Source organism: Otolemur garnettii, unplaced genomic scaffold (genome assembly GCF_000181295.1).
Source record: "Otolemur garnettii isolate 467f Iridium unplaced genomic scaffold, OtoGar3 scaffold00003, whole genome shotgun sequence".
In the NCBI taxonomy this organism is placed as follows: domain Eukaryota; kingdom Metazoa; phylum Chordata; class Mammalia; order Primates; family Galagidae; genus Otolemur; species Otolemur garnettii.
This window is the reverse complement of record NW_003852398.1, coordinates 46695535-46714262: the sequence shown is the minus strand read 5'-3', so window position 1 is coordinate 46714262 and position 18728 is coordinate 46695535. Positions and strand designations below refer to the sequence as shown.

Genomic DNA, 18728 nt, shown 5'->3' with positions numbered 1-18728 from the left:
TCTAAGTTTTTGTGTATATGTGCTTGTGTACAGTCTTTAAAATTGTTTACATATGTTGTCATGCTACCTGTAAAGAGAGTTTAATTTTTCATTTTCTGTTTTAGATGTGTTTCATTTCTATTTCTTGCCTTATTGCTTTGGCTGGAATTTCTAGTACTATGTTGAACAGAAGTAGTGGGAGTGGGCATCCCTTTCATGTTCCCGATGACTATAAGGTGACTGTAATCTTGTCATATAAACCCTTTATGGTATCGAGGTAAATTCCTTTTGTACCTGATTTGATGAATTTTTAACATGAAAAGATGCTGAATTTTGTCAAATACTTTCTCTACATCTATTGAAATGACCAGTCTTAGAAATAAATTTAAGAAGATAAAAAAATCTAATTAAGGTCCTATTTGTTTATTTTTATTGTTGCTAGATTTGTCTCTGGGGTCTCATTCATAAATTATTTCCCTAGGCCAATGTCTAGAAGAGTTTTTCTATAGTTTCTTTCAGAATTCTGTGGTTTCACGTCTTACATTTAGGTCTTCAATCCATCTTGGGTTAATTTTTGTATATGGCAAGAGACAGAGAGCTTGTTTCATTCATCTGCATATAGCTATTCAGTTTTTGCCAGTATCATTTATTGACTAGAGTGTCCTTTTTCCAATGTATGTTTTTGTCTGCTTTGTCAAAAATCAGTTAGTTGTACCTGAGTGGTTTTATTTATGGGTTCTCAATTCTGTTCCATTGGTCTGTGTCTTTACCTTTATATAAGTACCATGCTGTTTTGGTTACTATTGCCTTGTAGTATAATTTGAAGTCAGGTAATGTGACAACTCTAGTTTTGTTCTTTTATATAACATTGCCTTGGTTATTTGGACTCCTTTTTGGTTCCAAAAAATCAACAGAATAGACAACCTAAAGAATGGGAGAAAATATTTGCAAGCCATACACCTGACAAAGGGCTAATATTTGGAATCTATGAAGAACTCAAACAACTCAACAAGAAAAAAAAGAACCCCATTAAAAAGTGGGAAAAGATTTGAGTAATTTCAAAAGAAGCTAGACAAATGGCCAAAAGACACATGGAAATATGCTCAATATCTCTAACCATCAGGAAACTCTAAATTAAAACCACAATGAGATATCACCTTACCCCTCTAAGAATTGCCATGAAAAAATAAAAAAAGATAGGTGTTTTCCTGGATGAATATGGTGAAAAGAGAATGCTTATTTTATACACTGTAGGTAGGACTGTGTATTAGTACAAACTTTATGGAAAACAGTACAGAGATTCATCACAGAACTAAAAGTACACCTACCTTCAATCCAACAATTCTACTACTATCTATCCAAGGGAAAAAATTCATTGTATCAAAATTGCACCTGCACCTGAATGTTTATCATAGCATAATTCACAACTGCAAAGACATGGAATCAACCTACGTGTCCATCAATTTATGCATGGATAAAGGAAATGTGGAATACCATTCAGTCATAAAAAGTTAGGAAATAATGTATTTGCAGCAACTTGGGTGAAGCTGAAGACCATTATCCTAAGACAAATACCTCAGAAATAAAATTACCCATCGGATAGAATAAACAGTCTTTTGGTGACAACCACACTAAAATCCCTGACTTTGGCAATTCACCCATGTAACAAGAACATTTATGTCCCCCAATATTTTGAAATAAAAATTATTTTAAAAAGCTGTACACTAAAAACTATAAAGCATTGGTGACATAAACTGAAGACACAAATACATGGAAATGTGTACCATGAAAAAAAAACACAAATGATTCCCATTCAAGGGTGTGAAAGGGAGGCTCCTTGTAGACACCCTGCTTCTTAAGCAGACTGGTTAGCATGATGGTGTAGAAGCCATTCATGCTAAGTATCCAGCCACAGTCTCTCTGCAAACTTAAAGTGCGTTAAGTGTAACCAGCTCTGTGAACAAATTTCCTTGACCCCTATATGTTTTTATTACAATCCTCTCCCTCCCATGTTTTAGATTTTCAGGCAAGTAATTTTCTGGTTGCTTGATGACCAGAACCCTTTAACTTTAAACTAACTGCATTTGTGAGCTGTTTCCCAGAAATTGAATTTCTGCAAGACAAAAGAGTTGAGATTCTGAAGGCCCCTACAGACTTCCTGAGAACGTGGTTCAACCTTCCCACATTAACATGGCCACACGCTTGGCCCATGTTAATTTCAACACAACCTTCCCCAGTGCTCATAGACCTCCTTCAAAAAAGCCCCTCATTATTAGCTGATGAGATGGATTTGGCCGTGATTCATTCAGGTTCATTCTCCTCAGTGCCATCATAAGTAAAATTGCCTTTCTTTGGCAATCCTCATTGTCTCAATAACTCACTACCTGTAAGTAACCGGACTTTGGCCAAGTCCTTGTTGGGTTCTCTAACATAAGGAAGCAGTGTAGTGTCATAGCAGCTCAGATCCTGGATTCTGAGAGATCAGGATTTGAATCCTGACTCCATTTATTGCCTGTGTAACATTATAGGAGTCACTGAACCTCTCCAAATCTCAGTTCCTTCATCTGTAAATCTGGACTAATTACACTAGTCACATGAGGCTGGTAGAAGAATTACATACCATAATGTATGGGTCCAGTGTAGGCATTTCCTTCCTCCTCCTCTTCATTAATAATAATAATGAGGAATATTTTCCTGAACACTTACTAGAAGAAACTGAGGTGTGGAGAGGCCAGTGGCTTGCCTGAGGCCTCACAGACAAGAGATTATGAGTTAAGGGGGATGCCCAGTGTCTTACACACAGAATGTGTGGTATTATAAATGATCGCTGTTATTTCACTACCACTATTCCTTCTATTACTGCTATCACTCCTCTTCTACAATTATTTATGATGACAACATGGCCTTCTGAAGACAGGATCAACATCTCTCATGTGCACTGTTAGATGTTCATAGCTAGCACAGTGCATGGCATATCCTGTCAGTACATTTTGTCAAATGAATTTAGGCCAGAGACCTTTGATTGGTGGCCTAGGACCTCTAGCTTACATCTTTGACATTCTGCATTTCTACCTCTCCCACCCAAGTGTCTTGGGCATCATTAGGATTATTAGGACATCATTAGGATCTATTAGGGCATCATTAGCATTCATGACAGTTGCTCACACACTAAGAGCCTGGTTGGAGTTCGAGACTGAACCAAGCAACTCCATTTTATGGGTACCAAGCAACTCCATTCTATGGGTACCTGATTAATTTCCCTTAGTCCTTGCAATACATGAATTTTTAATGCCTGTAAAGAGAATTGTCCTTCTTTCTCCTTTTCTTTCTAGCTATAGTCAGCTTACAATTGGGATTGACAAAGTTTAATGCTCAGGAAGAGAAGTGTGAGGGTAGTTCACTCTGTCATGGTCAGGCTTCAAAGAACATTTCATAATCTCTGTGCTCACAGTGAAGCAGAAGCCTAAAACCTTGCTCAGTAACGGATGCCCCGCATCAGGACTGTGAAAGCTTGCTTCATCTTTCCAAACAAAGGCCAGCATACAAATATAGTTGGCTTTAACTTGAGTATGTATAAACAGAAAGTTAAAGGCACCAATTTCTTTTTTACAGCAGCCATTTTCACTAGAATAAACAAGTTCTAAGTAAATAAGATGTTGACTACATTCACAGCAACAAAAGAACCTTTAATTACTACATTCTGTCTCGCAAAGCAGATTTTTAAAAAATCTTTCTCATGCCTTTGTGTCTCTAATGCTGGGCAAGAGCAGTGGCTTGAGGAAGGTCTTTATTTTCTGACAATCACTCTGACAACATAAAACAAACCCAGATGGTTTCTGAAACTGAAGGCTTTGCAGAGAGTACCTGGTCTGCCCATCCCTCAATAGCTGTAGCACTTCCTTTAAACAGCTCTTGCAGCCATGTTCCCAAAGGCTTTATAATCATTGCCATCTTCATACCTGGTTGGGCCATCCTGTCATTATAAAGAAGCAGCGTATTGTGCCTTCAGAATACGAGGCTTACCGATGCACCGGGAGCCATCTGTTGAGGTTACATATCCACGTGGACAAACGCAAAAGTAGCTTCCCACGGTGTTGGAACACTCGCCAGTTTCACATATCCCGGGAATGATGCTGCACTCATCAATGTCTAATCAAGGAAGGAGGAGAAGATGATTGAGAACGATCTTCATTAAATAGCTTTTAAAAGGGATTTTTTTTTTTTTTAGAGGACGAGAGCACTCATGGTTGATTAGGTCAGATCATATAACACTGCAGATACTCTTGTTTCAAGCCCTAAAGAATTTCTCACACATATCTATGGGAACTGAGATGAAAGTAAACTCCCATGGCAGTAAAACAAGGCCAACGAAAGCAGAACTCTATATCCTTTTTTTTTTTTTTTCCAAATGCAATTTAAATTGGAAATAAGTAAAGATGTCAATGTTTTAGTTTCCATTCTGCATCAACTGGGGAATTATCCTGCTTGAGCCTTAAAAAAAAACACATACACATACATGGATTACATTTTAAAATACAGAATAACCCTATTGGAAAATTCATGGCTAATTTTCACACTAATTATTTGAACCAACGGAGAAAGGCAAACCATTTTTTCTTCTATTTGGCTTCAGGTTATGTTTTTGTACTTACATCTGAATGCGGGTATATTTGACATTCTGGGAATAACTTCAATCTAAAATAATACAGCAACATGGCAAAGGGCAAGCTCGGGAGGCTTTGGGAAGTGTCCAGTTTTCCTATTGTCCCTCCCTGCACTTACCCATTCAGCACACTCAATGCTGGGAGTAGTCTATTTTCCTTTCACATTAATGAAAGGTCTGCTTGCTTTTAAATTTTCCCTACAGCGGAAAACCTGGCCATTCTATACAAGCTGCAATGTACTTTTCTTCTAGTCCAGTGAGCAAAGGGAGGTGGAAAGGCCAACAAACGTGCAATGAGGTGCACTGGGAGCTAATTGTTCATACGCTTAAAAGGAAATGAGCCATTGTGGGAAAAATCCAGCCCAAGATGCCCGGGAGTTGGCTGCCTTTTTTAAGGAATAGGGCAGCACGGAGACCAAGAAATAGAGGGAATAATAATAAGAGCCACAAATATAATTACTGAAAAGTTACCTGGCGATTTTAGTTTCACTTTAGTTTATTTTCTTTTTAGATGCATATATATTTTTAAAACGTGCCAATCAAAAATAGCAAAAGTCACTTATGTTTTTATTGTAAACACAGGAATTTTTTTAAACTTCACAATTAAAGAAAAAAATGGCTGGCACTGCCTCTCTGCCTGCCCGTGTTGCTCCACTCTTTATTTTTGTTCCCATTCATTCTGACAAGTTACTGTTGTCTACAAGCTGTATCATAAAATAACTACAGGCTCGTGGAAAAATGTTACCAGATTCAGACAGGCTTTGAAATAATATCTTCATTTGAGGCTTCACAGTTAGCCACAGAAGGCACAGGGGTACAAATCAAACTCTACCCAGTTCCCCAGAGAGATCGGAATTCTAAAATGAATTGAGGACATGAGGAGCAAATTCCTAATGTGGGGAAAGAGCGACCATCGGACTTAATTCAGCAAAATGAAACCACGTGTGTGAAGTGAGGGCCTTCTGCACCCTGTGTTGCAGCCTTAGAGCAGCGTGTCTCAACACAACTGAACGGGGACGCGGAAGAGCGGTGAAACCGGAACAGCTATAGTTTAGTTACCAGATAAACTGATCAATCACCTCTGCATGAGGCAGAAAAAAAAGAAAAGGAAAGAAGGAGTCCCAACTAGAGCAGGCAGTACAAAAGTGGAGAGTCAATACTCGCCTTCTGACGCTCCTAATATCTAAGGCCCTAGCAACCATCCAGGTGATCAGGAGCAGGATTTATGCAAATTCTCGTCAATTAGGAGACTCAAGTCCTTCATTTAGGCATTAACTTTTATTTCCAGGCATTTCCTTTCATAATAAAGAGCTTCTTTGTGCCCTAGTCCTAAATACCGGTCCTCACAACAAGAAGAACGGAAAATCAAAACACGTTTGACATTTTTCTTAAGGAAAGAAAAATTCTGGGACAAAGAACACCCCATGGAGTGATGCTAAATTTGCACTTCTTGGGCTAAGTACTTTATTGTACAAAAACTCCATGTGTTTCACGGAGTGAATTCTTCCTAGAACAAAATAGAAAACTTAAAAGGTTAGCTTCAAAATAATTACATGTAAGAGGCTCTCCAGAAGTTATTTAAGGATTCTGTATAACACATAGAAATGTTTTTCATTTATTTTGGGGTTGGATGCTCCCCCAATGTTAAGAAATTAAAAAATCAGGTGCTTTTCTTAAAAGAAAACAAAATGCTGGCCAAACCCTCTTCGATCCTTTACGTAGGCATACTCAATATTCATCCAATAATTTAAATTTAGCGTTAACATTTATGTTCAGAAGAACGCATGCGTTTAGCTCTTTTGAATTTTAATTCTTTAATACTACATGTCACAATCATATTGGGAGTACTATCTTCAGAAACATCAAGTATGTATTACTCCAGTGAAAACAAGGGTGCTCAAAGGCGATGAGTCTACTTATGGGAAAAAACAAAGTCTTACCAGTGGGACTTGGTCTCAAGCATGTTCTGCAGACCTACTATGCTTACGTATACCTTCTCGTGAACAGGTCTGAATTTTTATCAGTTTGGAGATAAATTAATATAGCTCTCAGATCTGGAAGTCCAGTAGTGGTTCCAGCAATGTCTCTCCCTGAGTCTCTCTAAGATATGCTCAGTTAGACCCTCCTCTGTATTTTAACTTAAAACCTGGGCTGCCTTGCCTGATAGGGGCCAAACAGCGGTAGCAGGTTTTTGGTAGACCTTTGACGGGAACATCTACTGGAAGGGAGGACATCGCTCCCGGTGGTCTCTCTTCTAAGAGGAAGAAAACTCTTCACAAAAGTCCCCAGGAAATATTCCCTCTTGTTCTAATGTTGTGAACTGAGTTACATTCCAATATCCAAAAAATTCCTCTGTTCAGGAGAAGGTGCTGACAGGCATAGGCCTGGAGTCCTGAATTCATTTTTGTGGCAAGCAGAATGCAGTTAAGCTTTAGACTAATAACCAACAACTTTATGGGCGAGTGAGTCTGAAAATATGGCACCATTGAAAAGTGTAAATTGTACCAGAATGGCTGAGAAATTGATGGACACTAAGCTGGGCTAGTCCAGCCCATGCCAGATCTTGGAAAGCCAATCCAAGGACTTGGCTTTTATCCTGAAAGTGATGGATGGTGTCTATGAAGGAATTTAAATTAAGCAGGAGTATTACATAAACAAATCAACATTTTAGAAGTTAATAATCTTGTGTTAAATGCAGATAGGTAATAGAATAGTTCAGTGATAAATGTAGACAGTCTGAGGTAAGGCTTTATGATGAGGAAGGGAAAATCTTTGAAAGATGATTAGAAGACGAAATCAACTGGAAGGACTTGGCCACTAGAAAGATACATCAGGTGTCTGTCTTGATTGACAAGGTGGATGATGCAGAGCTATTAACAGAGAATGGGACGCAGATGGAAGAACACATTTCCATGTTGAGTTTTGGACATTTTGAACCTGAAATGTTTGAGAGAATCCAGTAAAAGTTTTAAGCTACACAGGTGAACATCAGGACATAAAACTCAGGGAAGAGCTAAGCTCTGAAGGTGTACACGCGGGGCTTACCATCCACTACGGGGAGTGCATTTGATGAACAATAGGTGCAGTTTGCAAAGAGGATGCATGAAAGAGGAGTTTAAGGAGGGAAACATCTTAGGGAAAGTCAGAGAAAGAAAGGCCAGAATAGAAGACTGGGATGGAAAATCAGGGAGGCAAGAGGAAGAGTATGATGAAAGGACGCTAACAAAAAACACGGCAAAAGGGAGAGGGTGTCATGTGCACCTTGGAAGGATAAAAAAAGAGAAGAATTGGAAAGTCATAATTTTGTAGACTCTGAAGCAGGTTTTTTTTTTTTTTTTTTTTTAAGGAAAACTATATCTAAACAAAACCATCTGACAGATTTCTGCCTGCCAAACCACATAACCTCTTATTTGTCAACCAAAATTTATAACACTTACTGTAAATCTTACACTAAGCAGAATATAATGAAAAATTTGCTAAGTAGCACTAGTGTGATCTCTGATATCACTGAATTCTCGGAATGTGGCTTAGAGATACTGCCCATGCTAAAAGCAGTCCTTGTAATGATCATGTCACAGAGAGTATAGTAGAAAAAGAACACGAAATGTTTCAAAAAATTGTTCTTAGAATATTTTCTTTCCATGTATGCCAAGGAACTATATATATTTAGCTTATCTGTACGTTTTTAAGTATAAAAAAATACATACGTTTATGGTATACATTAAACTTCTATTTATCAATATGCTGTTTGACATTAGGAAAATTCATGATTAAAGTGTTAAATACGAACAAATGCTGCCTATTTCCAGGTTTTCTAAAGACAACAGGCAATATCAGTATGATAAGATAAACTGTCAAAGGAAATTGATGTTTGTTCACCACTATTCAGATTTTGAAAGTATGGTGAGTATCAACTATACTCAGAATTTCATGGTACAGAAACACTCCATTGAGATATGATTCCTATACTTAAAACTTGCCAACTTCAAGTGTAACATTCAATTGCTTTTAGTTTATTCAGAGGGTTGTGCAACCATCACTACTCCCTAATTTTAGAACATTTTCATCTCCCTCAGAATTTCACCCCATTAGTGATCATTCCACTCAACCCTCTCCAAGCCCTAGGCAGCAACTAACCTAGTTTCTATCTTCACTATTTGCCTATTCCAGACACTTCATATGAATAGAATTATAAAATTAGTAGCTGCCTGTGGCTGGCTTTTTTCACTTAGTGTAGTGTCTTTGAGGTTCATCCACATAATATCAGATCTTCATTCCTTTTAATTGATAAATAATATTCTGCTGCGTGGATATACCACATTTTATTCATGCATTCATCAGTTGATAAATATTTAGGTTATTTCTATTTTTTTTTTTGCTATTAAAAACAAAGATACCATGTATACATGTGCTAGTTTTGTGTACACACACACTCTTCTCCCTTGGGTATACACCTAAAAATGGAATTGCTGGGTGATATGGTATTCTATTTTTTTTTTTTTTTTTTTTGAGATGGAGCCTCAAGCTATCCCCCCTGGGTAGAGTGCCATGGCATCACGCTCACAGCAACCTCCAACTCCTGGGCTCAAGCGAGTCTCCTGCCTCAGCCTCCCAAGTAGCTGGGACTACAGGTGCCTGCCACAACGCCTGGCCATTTTTTTTTTGTTTGTTTGCAGCCATCATTGTTGTTTGGCGGGCCCGGGCTGGGGATTCGAACCCGCCACCTTAGGTGTATGTGGCTGGCGCCTTAGCCACTTGAGCCACAGGCGCCCAGCCGATATGGTATTCTATGTTTAATTTATTGAGGAACAACAAACTGCTTTCCAAAGTAGATGCAATAATTTACCTTGCTCCCAGCTCCAACTTCCTCACCTCTTCACCAACACTAATTACTGTCTTCTTTTGGTCGTGGTTGTGGAGGGGTGTCACGCTGTAGCTTGGTTTGCTTTGCTCTAATGATTCACGACATTAAGCCCAGTCTCATAGGCTCACTTCCCTTTTGTAGATCGTCTCTGTTTAATTCCTTTGCTCAGTTTTTAATTTAGTTATTTGCCTTTTCCTAAAGAGTTGTAAGAAAAATATGTACCATACAATGTATGACCTTCCTATGAGTTCTCATATGAACCTATAAATACTGTGTAGTATTTATACACAGTTTTATTATTCACCTGTGGTATGCAACCATAGAATCTATAATGGAGCAACCACAGAATCTATAATGATCCATAGAATCTATAATGCAGCAACCAACCACAGAATCTATAATGATCAAGTCAGGGCATCTGGGATATCCGTCACCTAATGTATTTGTCGTTTCTATGCATTCAGAACATTTAAAGTCCTCTCTCTTAGCTAGTTGGAAATATATAACACATTGAAGTTAACTGTAGTCACCATCCTGTCCTAGAGAACAATGGAACTTATCCTTTGTATCTTAACTGTATGTTTGTACCCATTAACCAACCTCCTTCCTTCTCCCCACTCTAATCCTTCCCAGTCTCTGGTAACTCTCACTCCCCTTTTATGTCCATGAGATCTACTTCTTAGCTCCCATGTATGAGTGAGAACATGAGGTATTTGCCTTTCTTTGTCTTACTTATTTCACTTAAGATAATAACCTCCATTTCTGTGATGCTGCAAATGATTTTATTATTTTGGGGGCTGTATTCCATCCATCCATTGATTCCATAACTTTGCTATTGTGAATAGCGTTGCAATAAACAAACACACGGGTGCAGGTATCCATTTGATACAATGATTTCCTTTCCTTTGAATAGCTATTGAGTAGTGGTATTGCTGGATCATACGGTAGTTTTAGTTTTTTGAGACATCTGCATACTGCTGTCCATACTAGTTGTATGAATTTACAGTCACACCAACAGTGTATTGTTGGTGCACAGTCCCTTTCCTCTGCAACCTCACCAGCATCTGTTGTTTTTTTGTCTTTTTAAGATTAGTCCTTCTAATTGGGGTGAAATGACATCTCAGTATGACTTTCATTTGCATTTGCCTGCTGATTACTGATCTTGAGCATTTTCCCACATACCTGTTGGCCATTTGTTTATCTTATTTTGAGAAATGTCAAATCACCTCTGTTTCCCACTTTTTAATAGGATAATTAGATTTCCGTTGGTGAGTTGAGTTCCTTGCATATTAGCTCTTCATTGGATGAATAGTTTGTGAATATTTTCTACCATTCAACAAGCTGTCTCTTCATTCTATTGCTTGTTTCTTTTGCTGTGCAGAAGAGTTTTACTTTAATGTAGTTCCATTTATCTATTTCTACTTTTGTTATCTGTGCTTTTCAGATGTTAGCTATAAAAGCTTTGGCTAGATCAATGTCCTACAGTCTAGTAATTTTATAGTTTTAGGTCTTACATTGAAGTCTTTAATTCACTGAGTTGATTTATGATAATGGTGAGAGACAGGGTCTAGTTTCATTTTTCTGCATAGGCATATCCAGTTTTCCCAGCACCATTTACTGAAGTTCCCCAATGTTACCTTCTTGGCACTTTTGTCAAGATCAGCTGTACATCTGTGGATTTATTTCTAGGTTCACAATTCTATTACATTGATCTATGTATATCTTTTTTTACAATTCCATGCTGTTTTGGTATTACAGACTTGGAATGTATTTTGAAGTTAGACTGTGATCCCTCTGGATTTGTTGTTCTTGCTCAGGATTGCCTTGGCTCTTTGAGCTTTTTTTGGTTCCATCCTAATTTTAGGATTGCTTTTCTATTTCTGTGAAAAACGACATTGATATTTTGATAGGTGTTGCACTGAGTCAGTAGATTGCCTTGGGCAGTACAATCATTTTAACAATATTATTTCTCTTGATGCATGATCATGGGGTATCTTCCCATTCATTGTAGATGTCTTTTACCTTAGTGAAATTCATTCTTAGAGTTTTTGTTTGTTTGTTTTTTTTTTTGGTAGTAATTATAAATGAGACAGCCTTTTAAATTTCTTTTTCAGCTATTTCATTATTTGTGTACAGATATGGTTCTGATTTTTGTATGTTCATTTTGTATCCTGCAACTTTACCATATGTATTTATCAGATTTAAGAGTTTTTTGGTTCAATCTTCGGGTTTTGCTTCAAGTCATCTCCAAAGAAGGACAATTTGATTGCCTCTTTTCCGATTTGGATGCCTTTTACTTCTTTCTCTTTCCTGATTCCGCTGGCTTGGACTTCCAGTACTATGTTGAATATGTGTATTAGTACTGAAACTAATCTTCGTCTCATTCCAGTTCTTACAGTATGATGTTAGCTGTGGGTTTTATTATGTTGAGGTATGTTCTTCCCATGCCTACTTTGTTGAGAATTTTTGCCATGAAGGGATGTTAGATTTTATCAAGTATTTTTTCATATGAGCTGATCATATGATTTTTGTCCTTCATTCTGTTGATATGATGTATCATGTTTACTGATTTGCATATGTTGAATTATCTTTGCATCCCTGGGATAAATCTGGCTTGGTCATGATGCATTATCTTTTTGATGTGTTATTGGATTTAGTTTGCTAATATTTAGTGGAGGTTTTTTTGAATAATGAGCTATAGTTTTCTTTCTTCATTATGTACTTTTCTGGTTTTGGCACCTGGGTAAGGCTGGCCTCATAGAATGAGTTCTGCTCTACACTTTATTATTTCTTTCCTTTTACTAATTTTGACTTTGTTTTGTTCCAGCTTTTCTAATTCCTTGAGGTGCTCTGTTAGGCTGTACATTTGAAGTTTTCCTAATTTTTTGATGTAGGCGTTTAATGCTAAAAATTTCTCACTTATCACTGCTTTTACTTCCAGTAAGTTTTAGTATGCTATGTTTCTATTTTCATTTGCTTTAGGACATTTCAGCAGTTAAATTCTTATTTTGCTGGAGAGAAAGTCTAACAGGGTACTTATGCCGCCATTCTGGAAGCCTTGTCCTTCCATGTCATGTACTTTTTAACTAAATTCAGGGTTTCTAATTTAATAAGAACTATTAACCACAGGGCAGGATTTTATTTATTACACTATAATTATAACCAAGAAAGCAGATGTTTTTTCAAGGCAAGCCAGTAAAAATGAAATTATTGCAAGCCAGTAAAAATGAAATTATTCTTTTCTTATGTACAATTTGTGGGGAGGTAGGAAAACACAATCTCTAAAATATTCTTTATTTTTCCCCCTTACAATATAAGAGTATATATCAAAGTTGGCAATAATAGTTATGAAATTTCTGAATTATTGTTGTCCTATCTTTACCTTCAATTGGTAAATACAGTCATTAGCTCTATTCTATGCCTTATCAAAGGTATGTTTATAGAATAAGATTGAATCAGATTGAAATTTATATGAACATTGAATATTTAACCTACTGATGATAACTAAGTGGCCACAAGAGGCTATAATTTCTTAACTAAATCCCTTGTTCTATGTAAAAAGGATAATAATTAATGAAAATGCTATTTCTTCTTTAAAACTCTCAACTTGTCTTTTACAAATAATTAGATAAACAGATGTTGATTAGGCATATCCTATGTATTCATGAACTCATGAAGTAATTCCTGATTAAAAAGGCCTTTGATTTGCCACATACCAAGTGCCATGATCTCTAACATTCACTAAGTAGATAAGTGTAAAATAAGACACATTATGATTTATTCCTTTAGAGAAAAATCAACAACATGATATCTCAATTTAATTATGACAAACAGCAAAAATTCTTAGAGAATAAAGTAATTGATAAAGGACCCAAAGAGTAGGACAGAACTCTAGCACGCAGGCTGGATGAGAGGGGTTCTTCCAGACAAAGGATATCTAGGACCTGAAGTACGGAGGTGGCCAACTGAAGGCATGGAGGATGAATGAGCAGTATCCTGTGAGCTGAGGGTGTTAACTTAGACAATAACTTAACTAGAATGTTAAGTGAAGGCTTAGAACACCATCAGGAATCTGCCCTTGCTTTGTAGGCAATGAGGAACAACTAAATCATTAATTAGACAATGAGAATGATTGGAATTTTACATTTGCAAAGATATCTGCCAATGCTGATAGAGAATAATAGGGTTGAGATAGGAATTGGGTCAGGGACAGTAGAGATGATGACATGGTCTGTGCTTCAGTTGACAAACATGGGACCAGGAAAGAAAAGAATAAATGTAAAAATATTCTGAAAGCAAAATTAAGAATAAGAAGAAAGAATAATAAGGTTTATTACTGAGCTAATATTAATAAAATTAATAAAGTAAGAAAAATACACTTTTAGGAAAAGATTTTGAGTTAATAATATCTAAAACCAGCTCAATGTCCAAGGTAGGTCTTTGGAAAATGACTGTCATTAAAATATTCTGAAAGCAAAACTAAGAATAAGAAGAAAGAATAATAAGGTTCATTACTGAGCTAATATTAATAAAATTAATAAAGTAAGAAAAATACATTTTTAGGAAAAGATTTTGAGTTAATAATGTCTAAAACCAGCTCAATGTCTAAGGTAGGTCTTTGGAAAATGACTGTCATCTGTGGATATAGACAGTTGAAACCACCAATATGAATAAAATCAGTAAGACAGAGAATATAAAGAGAAGAGAAGAGATCACACGGGAAGAGAAAGTGTTAAAAGGTTGTTACTAAGGGGATCTATTCATCAGAGAAGCAAGTAAAGATAAAGAAAAGGGAATGAGCATCACCAGGATTACGAAAAGACTGTAAGTTTCAAGGAAGCTGACAGTGGTAGGCAGCATGAGGGCCACCCGATTATGTCACCTCCAGAACCTGTGAATAGCTCAGCTTCCATGACAAACGGTAATTAGGGGCTGATCTTGAGATGGAGATATAATACTGGGTTATATGGACCTATGTCTAAGGTAATCACAAGGGTCCTTATAACTAGAAGAAGGAGACAGAAGTGTCAGATCCAGGGACAGATTTAAAGGAGCTGCACTGCCAGTTTAAGGATGGAAAGGCCCCCAAGCCAAAATGTTAGGGCTGCCTGAAGACGCTGGGAAAGGCAAGAAAATAGGTTCTCCATTAGACACTTCAGAAGGAAGGCGTCTCTGCCGAAACCTTGATTTCAGCCCCGTGAGACCCATTTCTGACTCCCGATCTCTAGAACAGTAAGACACTAATTCTGTGTTGCTTTAATGCACTGTTTGTGTTAACGTGTTAAGGTTGCAATAGGAAATTAGTACAGCAAGGCAGAATGTTTAACAAGAGAAAGGGTAGTCAAGAAGAGCAAATGCTACGGGAGATTCTAGAGAACAAAGGCAATTTTACAAAATGATAAAAAATTAAAAAATGGTAAGAAACTTGAGGTAACTGGTACAGACAAAGCTGTCAGGAAACTCTGCTGTGCAGAAAGTCAGCAGGAAACAGGAGAGTGCGAGGCTTCTAAGGAGGTGGAGAGGTTGTGCGGTGGGGAGCTTTAGAATAGCCTTGGTAGTAGGTAAAGGGCAGGAGTCAGGAGAGAGAAGAGATACCAACTAGAAAATGAACTGGCGAGAGTTAAAAGGAATACGGAAGGGTGATGCAATCAAGTGCAGAGCTGGAACATTTTGCTCTGAAAAAATGGGAAGGCGTTTCATCAAAGGCAAAGAAAATGGAAACTGAAGATGTGGTAATAGAATCTGAGGTTGAATAAGTTCACGTCAGATAGCTTTAGTCTTCTCAAGAGAGGGAAATAGAGCACAGATGTTACAAAACATCAGAGTGGATAACAATCACCCAGACAGCTTGCTGAATATGCAGGCTTTGACTTTCACTCAAGATACCCCGTTCTGTTCCAAACACACTGACAGATGACATGTGAAAAGAGAAAACAAACAAAACAAAAAGACCCAGTTGGTTTCAAAATACAAAATAAATATTTCGTTGGCCTAGCGAGAAGATTGCAAAGCCGTGATGTGATCTGAAACCATCTAGACTCCCTCCTGACGCTGGCCGTGGTAGTCAGGCGGCCAGGATCACACCTGATGACATTATGTTGTGATTAGATACCACGGGAGGAACAGTGCAGGGTGGAAATGGAACAGAGCAGGAACAAGAAAGGAGTCCATGGGAAAGTGACAGGGAAATTAACAGTGTCCAAGCTACAAACCAGCTATAAAGATGGAATGAATGCTGTTTTCCAGGCAGAGGGTAGGACATGCACAGAAAGGGACCCAATTTATTCAAAGAGTTAATTAAATGTTAATGCGTCTGAACCAGTGTACAGAAAAAAAATAAGAACAGAGAGAGAGAGGTCAGCAGAGAAGGATCCTTCCAGAATGTCATCCAGGGAAAAGCAGATTCAAACGGGAAAGTGACACGACCGAACCCATGATGTGGAAAGATCCCCGTGGCTCCAAGGTGGAGAAAGACTTGCAGTGAACTAGGTAGGAGGCAGGAAACCCTCAAAGAAAACTTCCTCAGCAACTCAGAAGTAAGAGCGTGGAGATAAAGGCAGAAAGGAGATAAATTCAAAGTATTTTTAGAAAGTAGAATTCATCCAAATCTTGGTGATAAAATTGTTGAGTTGTACCCAGGTTTATGACTTGAACATGAAAATGAATTGTGCCAGTCACTGTCATGGTGAACATAAGAAATGATGGCAAGGTAAACGCAGGGTGTGTGTGGGGGGTACAGTGGGGCTGAAGACCCTGCCTGTGTATGTTGAGTTTGAAAAATCTGAAGTATACATGCCTGGTGGGCACCTGCGCACAGAAGCAGGAAGCCCAGGAGAGGCGTCTGTGTTCCACTTTTTGGAGCCAGCTGCATAGAGATGATGATTTCCATGAGGACATCAGAAAAGGAGTGAGAAAGGTCCAGTGAGTGACCTTGATTAAACTAAATGACCCTGCTCCACCTGTGAGGTTAGTCCCTAGATTACGATGGGTGTTAGCGTAAGTCAGAGGAAAGTGGAGGATGACTAGACAATTCCAAAGTTCGATGTGAAGAGGAAGTAAGAGAGAGCGTGTGGGCCCCGAGCGGGGAGATGGAAAGGGAAGGACGTGTTTTTAGAATGATGGAAAATACCAGGGGCTGCACAGAGGGGTCTCTCATGTCGTATCAATATTTTGGGGTTATTTTGTGATTTTATGATAGTTTAATACATCTTTTTTACTGGTCCATTTTCTTTACTGTTAACAGTCTAGGGAAAATATATTTAAATAGTCTTGGTAAGTTAACATTCATAAGCACTAAATGAACTTTTAATTAAAAGTTTATTTTTTTCCACTTAGGCTGAATAATAGCATTTGCTGAAAGGCTACTACTGTAGCAATATAATGAATGGCTCCTTTTTGGCCTGAAATAGATACTGCATCTTTCTAAATACTAATCTGTAGTAACTCAGGCATGAAGCAATGTTGGCAAAGGCAATTCCATCACAGCGCTTTTGAGTATTACAACAACAGTTGGGAAGCTAGTTCTATTTCAAAATACATAAAAGTTACTGATAACATAGTCAAACAATATTAGCTGACATTTTTGGTCTGTATCCCAAAATGATTTTTCTTGGGAAGTGTATCCATTTACCAGTGGCGGTTTTGTGTGTGTGTGTGTGTGTGTGTTTCTCTCTCTTTCTCTCTCCTTTATTCATTTATATTTATTTATTTATATTTTGGTGATTTCCACCTTAGGACACACGGTGACAAACATTCATCTTAGAACATAGACTTTCAAGACAAGCAAAACCAAATTATTTACAAGTTTTTAGATACTAAAGGCAACATGATGACGCTGAGCTTCTGTAGGGGAATAGTTTTCAACAACTGGATGGTCAACTGTTAAAAGGATGTCCTTCATTTCCTCGGATCCTCCCAGCCTCCCACAATTGCCTTAATGTCTTAAAATGCTCGGAAAGCAAATTGGAAGCCTGCCTTAATGTTGGGAAAAACCTAAAATTACAACAACACAAAATTCAGGAAATTCCCAGGTTAAATTTACTATAACCATTTGAACTTGGCAACACCCCAAGAATTTAGTATTTTCTGCTCCTTTTTTTCTCCTTAGCATCAGTACATGAAGGTGTGACCATAAAACTCTGAGAATTTTAAAGTGTATTTTGGCATCATGCAGTATGAACGTTAAGAAGTCTTGATCTTTTATCAGTACTCTAATGATGCATTAAAAATCATTTATTTTAAAACGTCTACATACATGGCAGCAAGTGAAAAAGAAATCTGCTCCACATTCTGTTCTACGTGTAGAATTACCATAGAAATGAGCATTCGTCTCTGTGCTTTTCATACTTACTATCATGAACGGAAATAAATTCAAGGAAAATGGTACCTTCAGTCGCTAAGACACATGCTATATGCAATTTTTATAAAGAAAGTTAATCTTCAAATTCGAATAGTTGTTTTTTTTTAGTTTTTGTTGTTTTCCTTATTTTCATGGAAGGGCACATTCAAATACACCCAGGTTAATTTTAAGAAGTAGCTTCACATGCAATGAAGTAGACAGACTTATCTGTGTGTACACACACAATGGGTCGTGTAAGTGTGGTGTGGCTGCAGGAGGACAGAGGGGTCACTCCTAAGGCTCAGCCTGTAAAGCCCACACTTTGATCTTCTCAGGATGGTGACAAAATTGCATCAATCCAACAAGTCACCTGTTAGTGTCCCACGTGCAAAGTAACAAATTCAAAATGGCTGGCCGGGGAGGCCCCCCATTCTGTGACTGAACCTTATTAGGCCTGCATGCTAACGGTGCTAACGCAGCCCAGACCTCTCCACACCACATACTCGAATGTCTGCTTCACGGTGTAAGGAAGGTGTCTGGGGCAGTTCTTCAGGGCATCTAAACACCCCCGGGGTCTTCACTGAGACTCTGAAAGACCTCCATGTTCTTTCTCTTTTCCTTCAATTATTCAGAAGGCCTGTTTGATGATTTATGCAAATGCTAAGAATTACGAATCATGAAGTTGGAAATGTTCTGAATAGTTTCCTGGTAACTGAAATGGATGGGATGGATATAGGAAACTGCTAGAATGCAAGCAGGAACTTGCATTATTTCTCCCACTACCATTTTGCACATTCTCTCTTGGCCAGTTCTTTCCTTATCCTAAGAAATCTCAGGGAGGTTCCATAAATTCTTCCCATCCCTTTCAGGAAAGAAAAAAAAAA

At 37.8% G+C, this 18728-nt stretch overlaps 1 protein-coding gene across 1 annotated transcript in view; it reads right to left on the bottom strand.

The window, feature by feature from the left end:
• The window catches only part of FBN2 (fibrillin 2), a 247395-nt gene that overhangs the window by 129628 nt on the left and 99039 nt on the right, over window positions 1-18728 (bottom strand). Inside the window, exon 8 of the mRNA XM_012807203.1 lies at window positions 4003-4128. Within this exon, the coding sequence (XP_012662657.1) occupies window positions 4003-4128 (126 nt within the window). The remainder of the gene's footprint in view (window positions 1-4002; window positions 4129-18728) is intronic.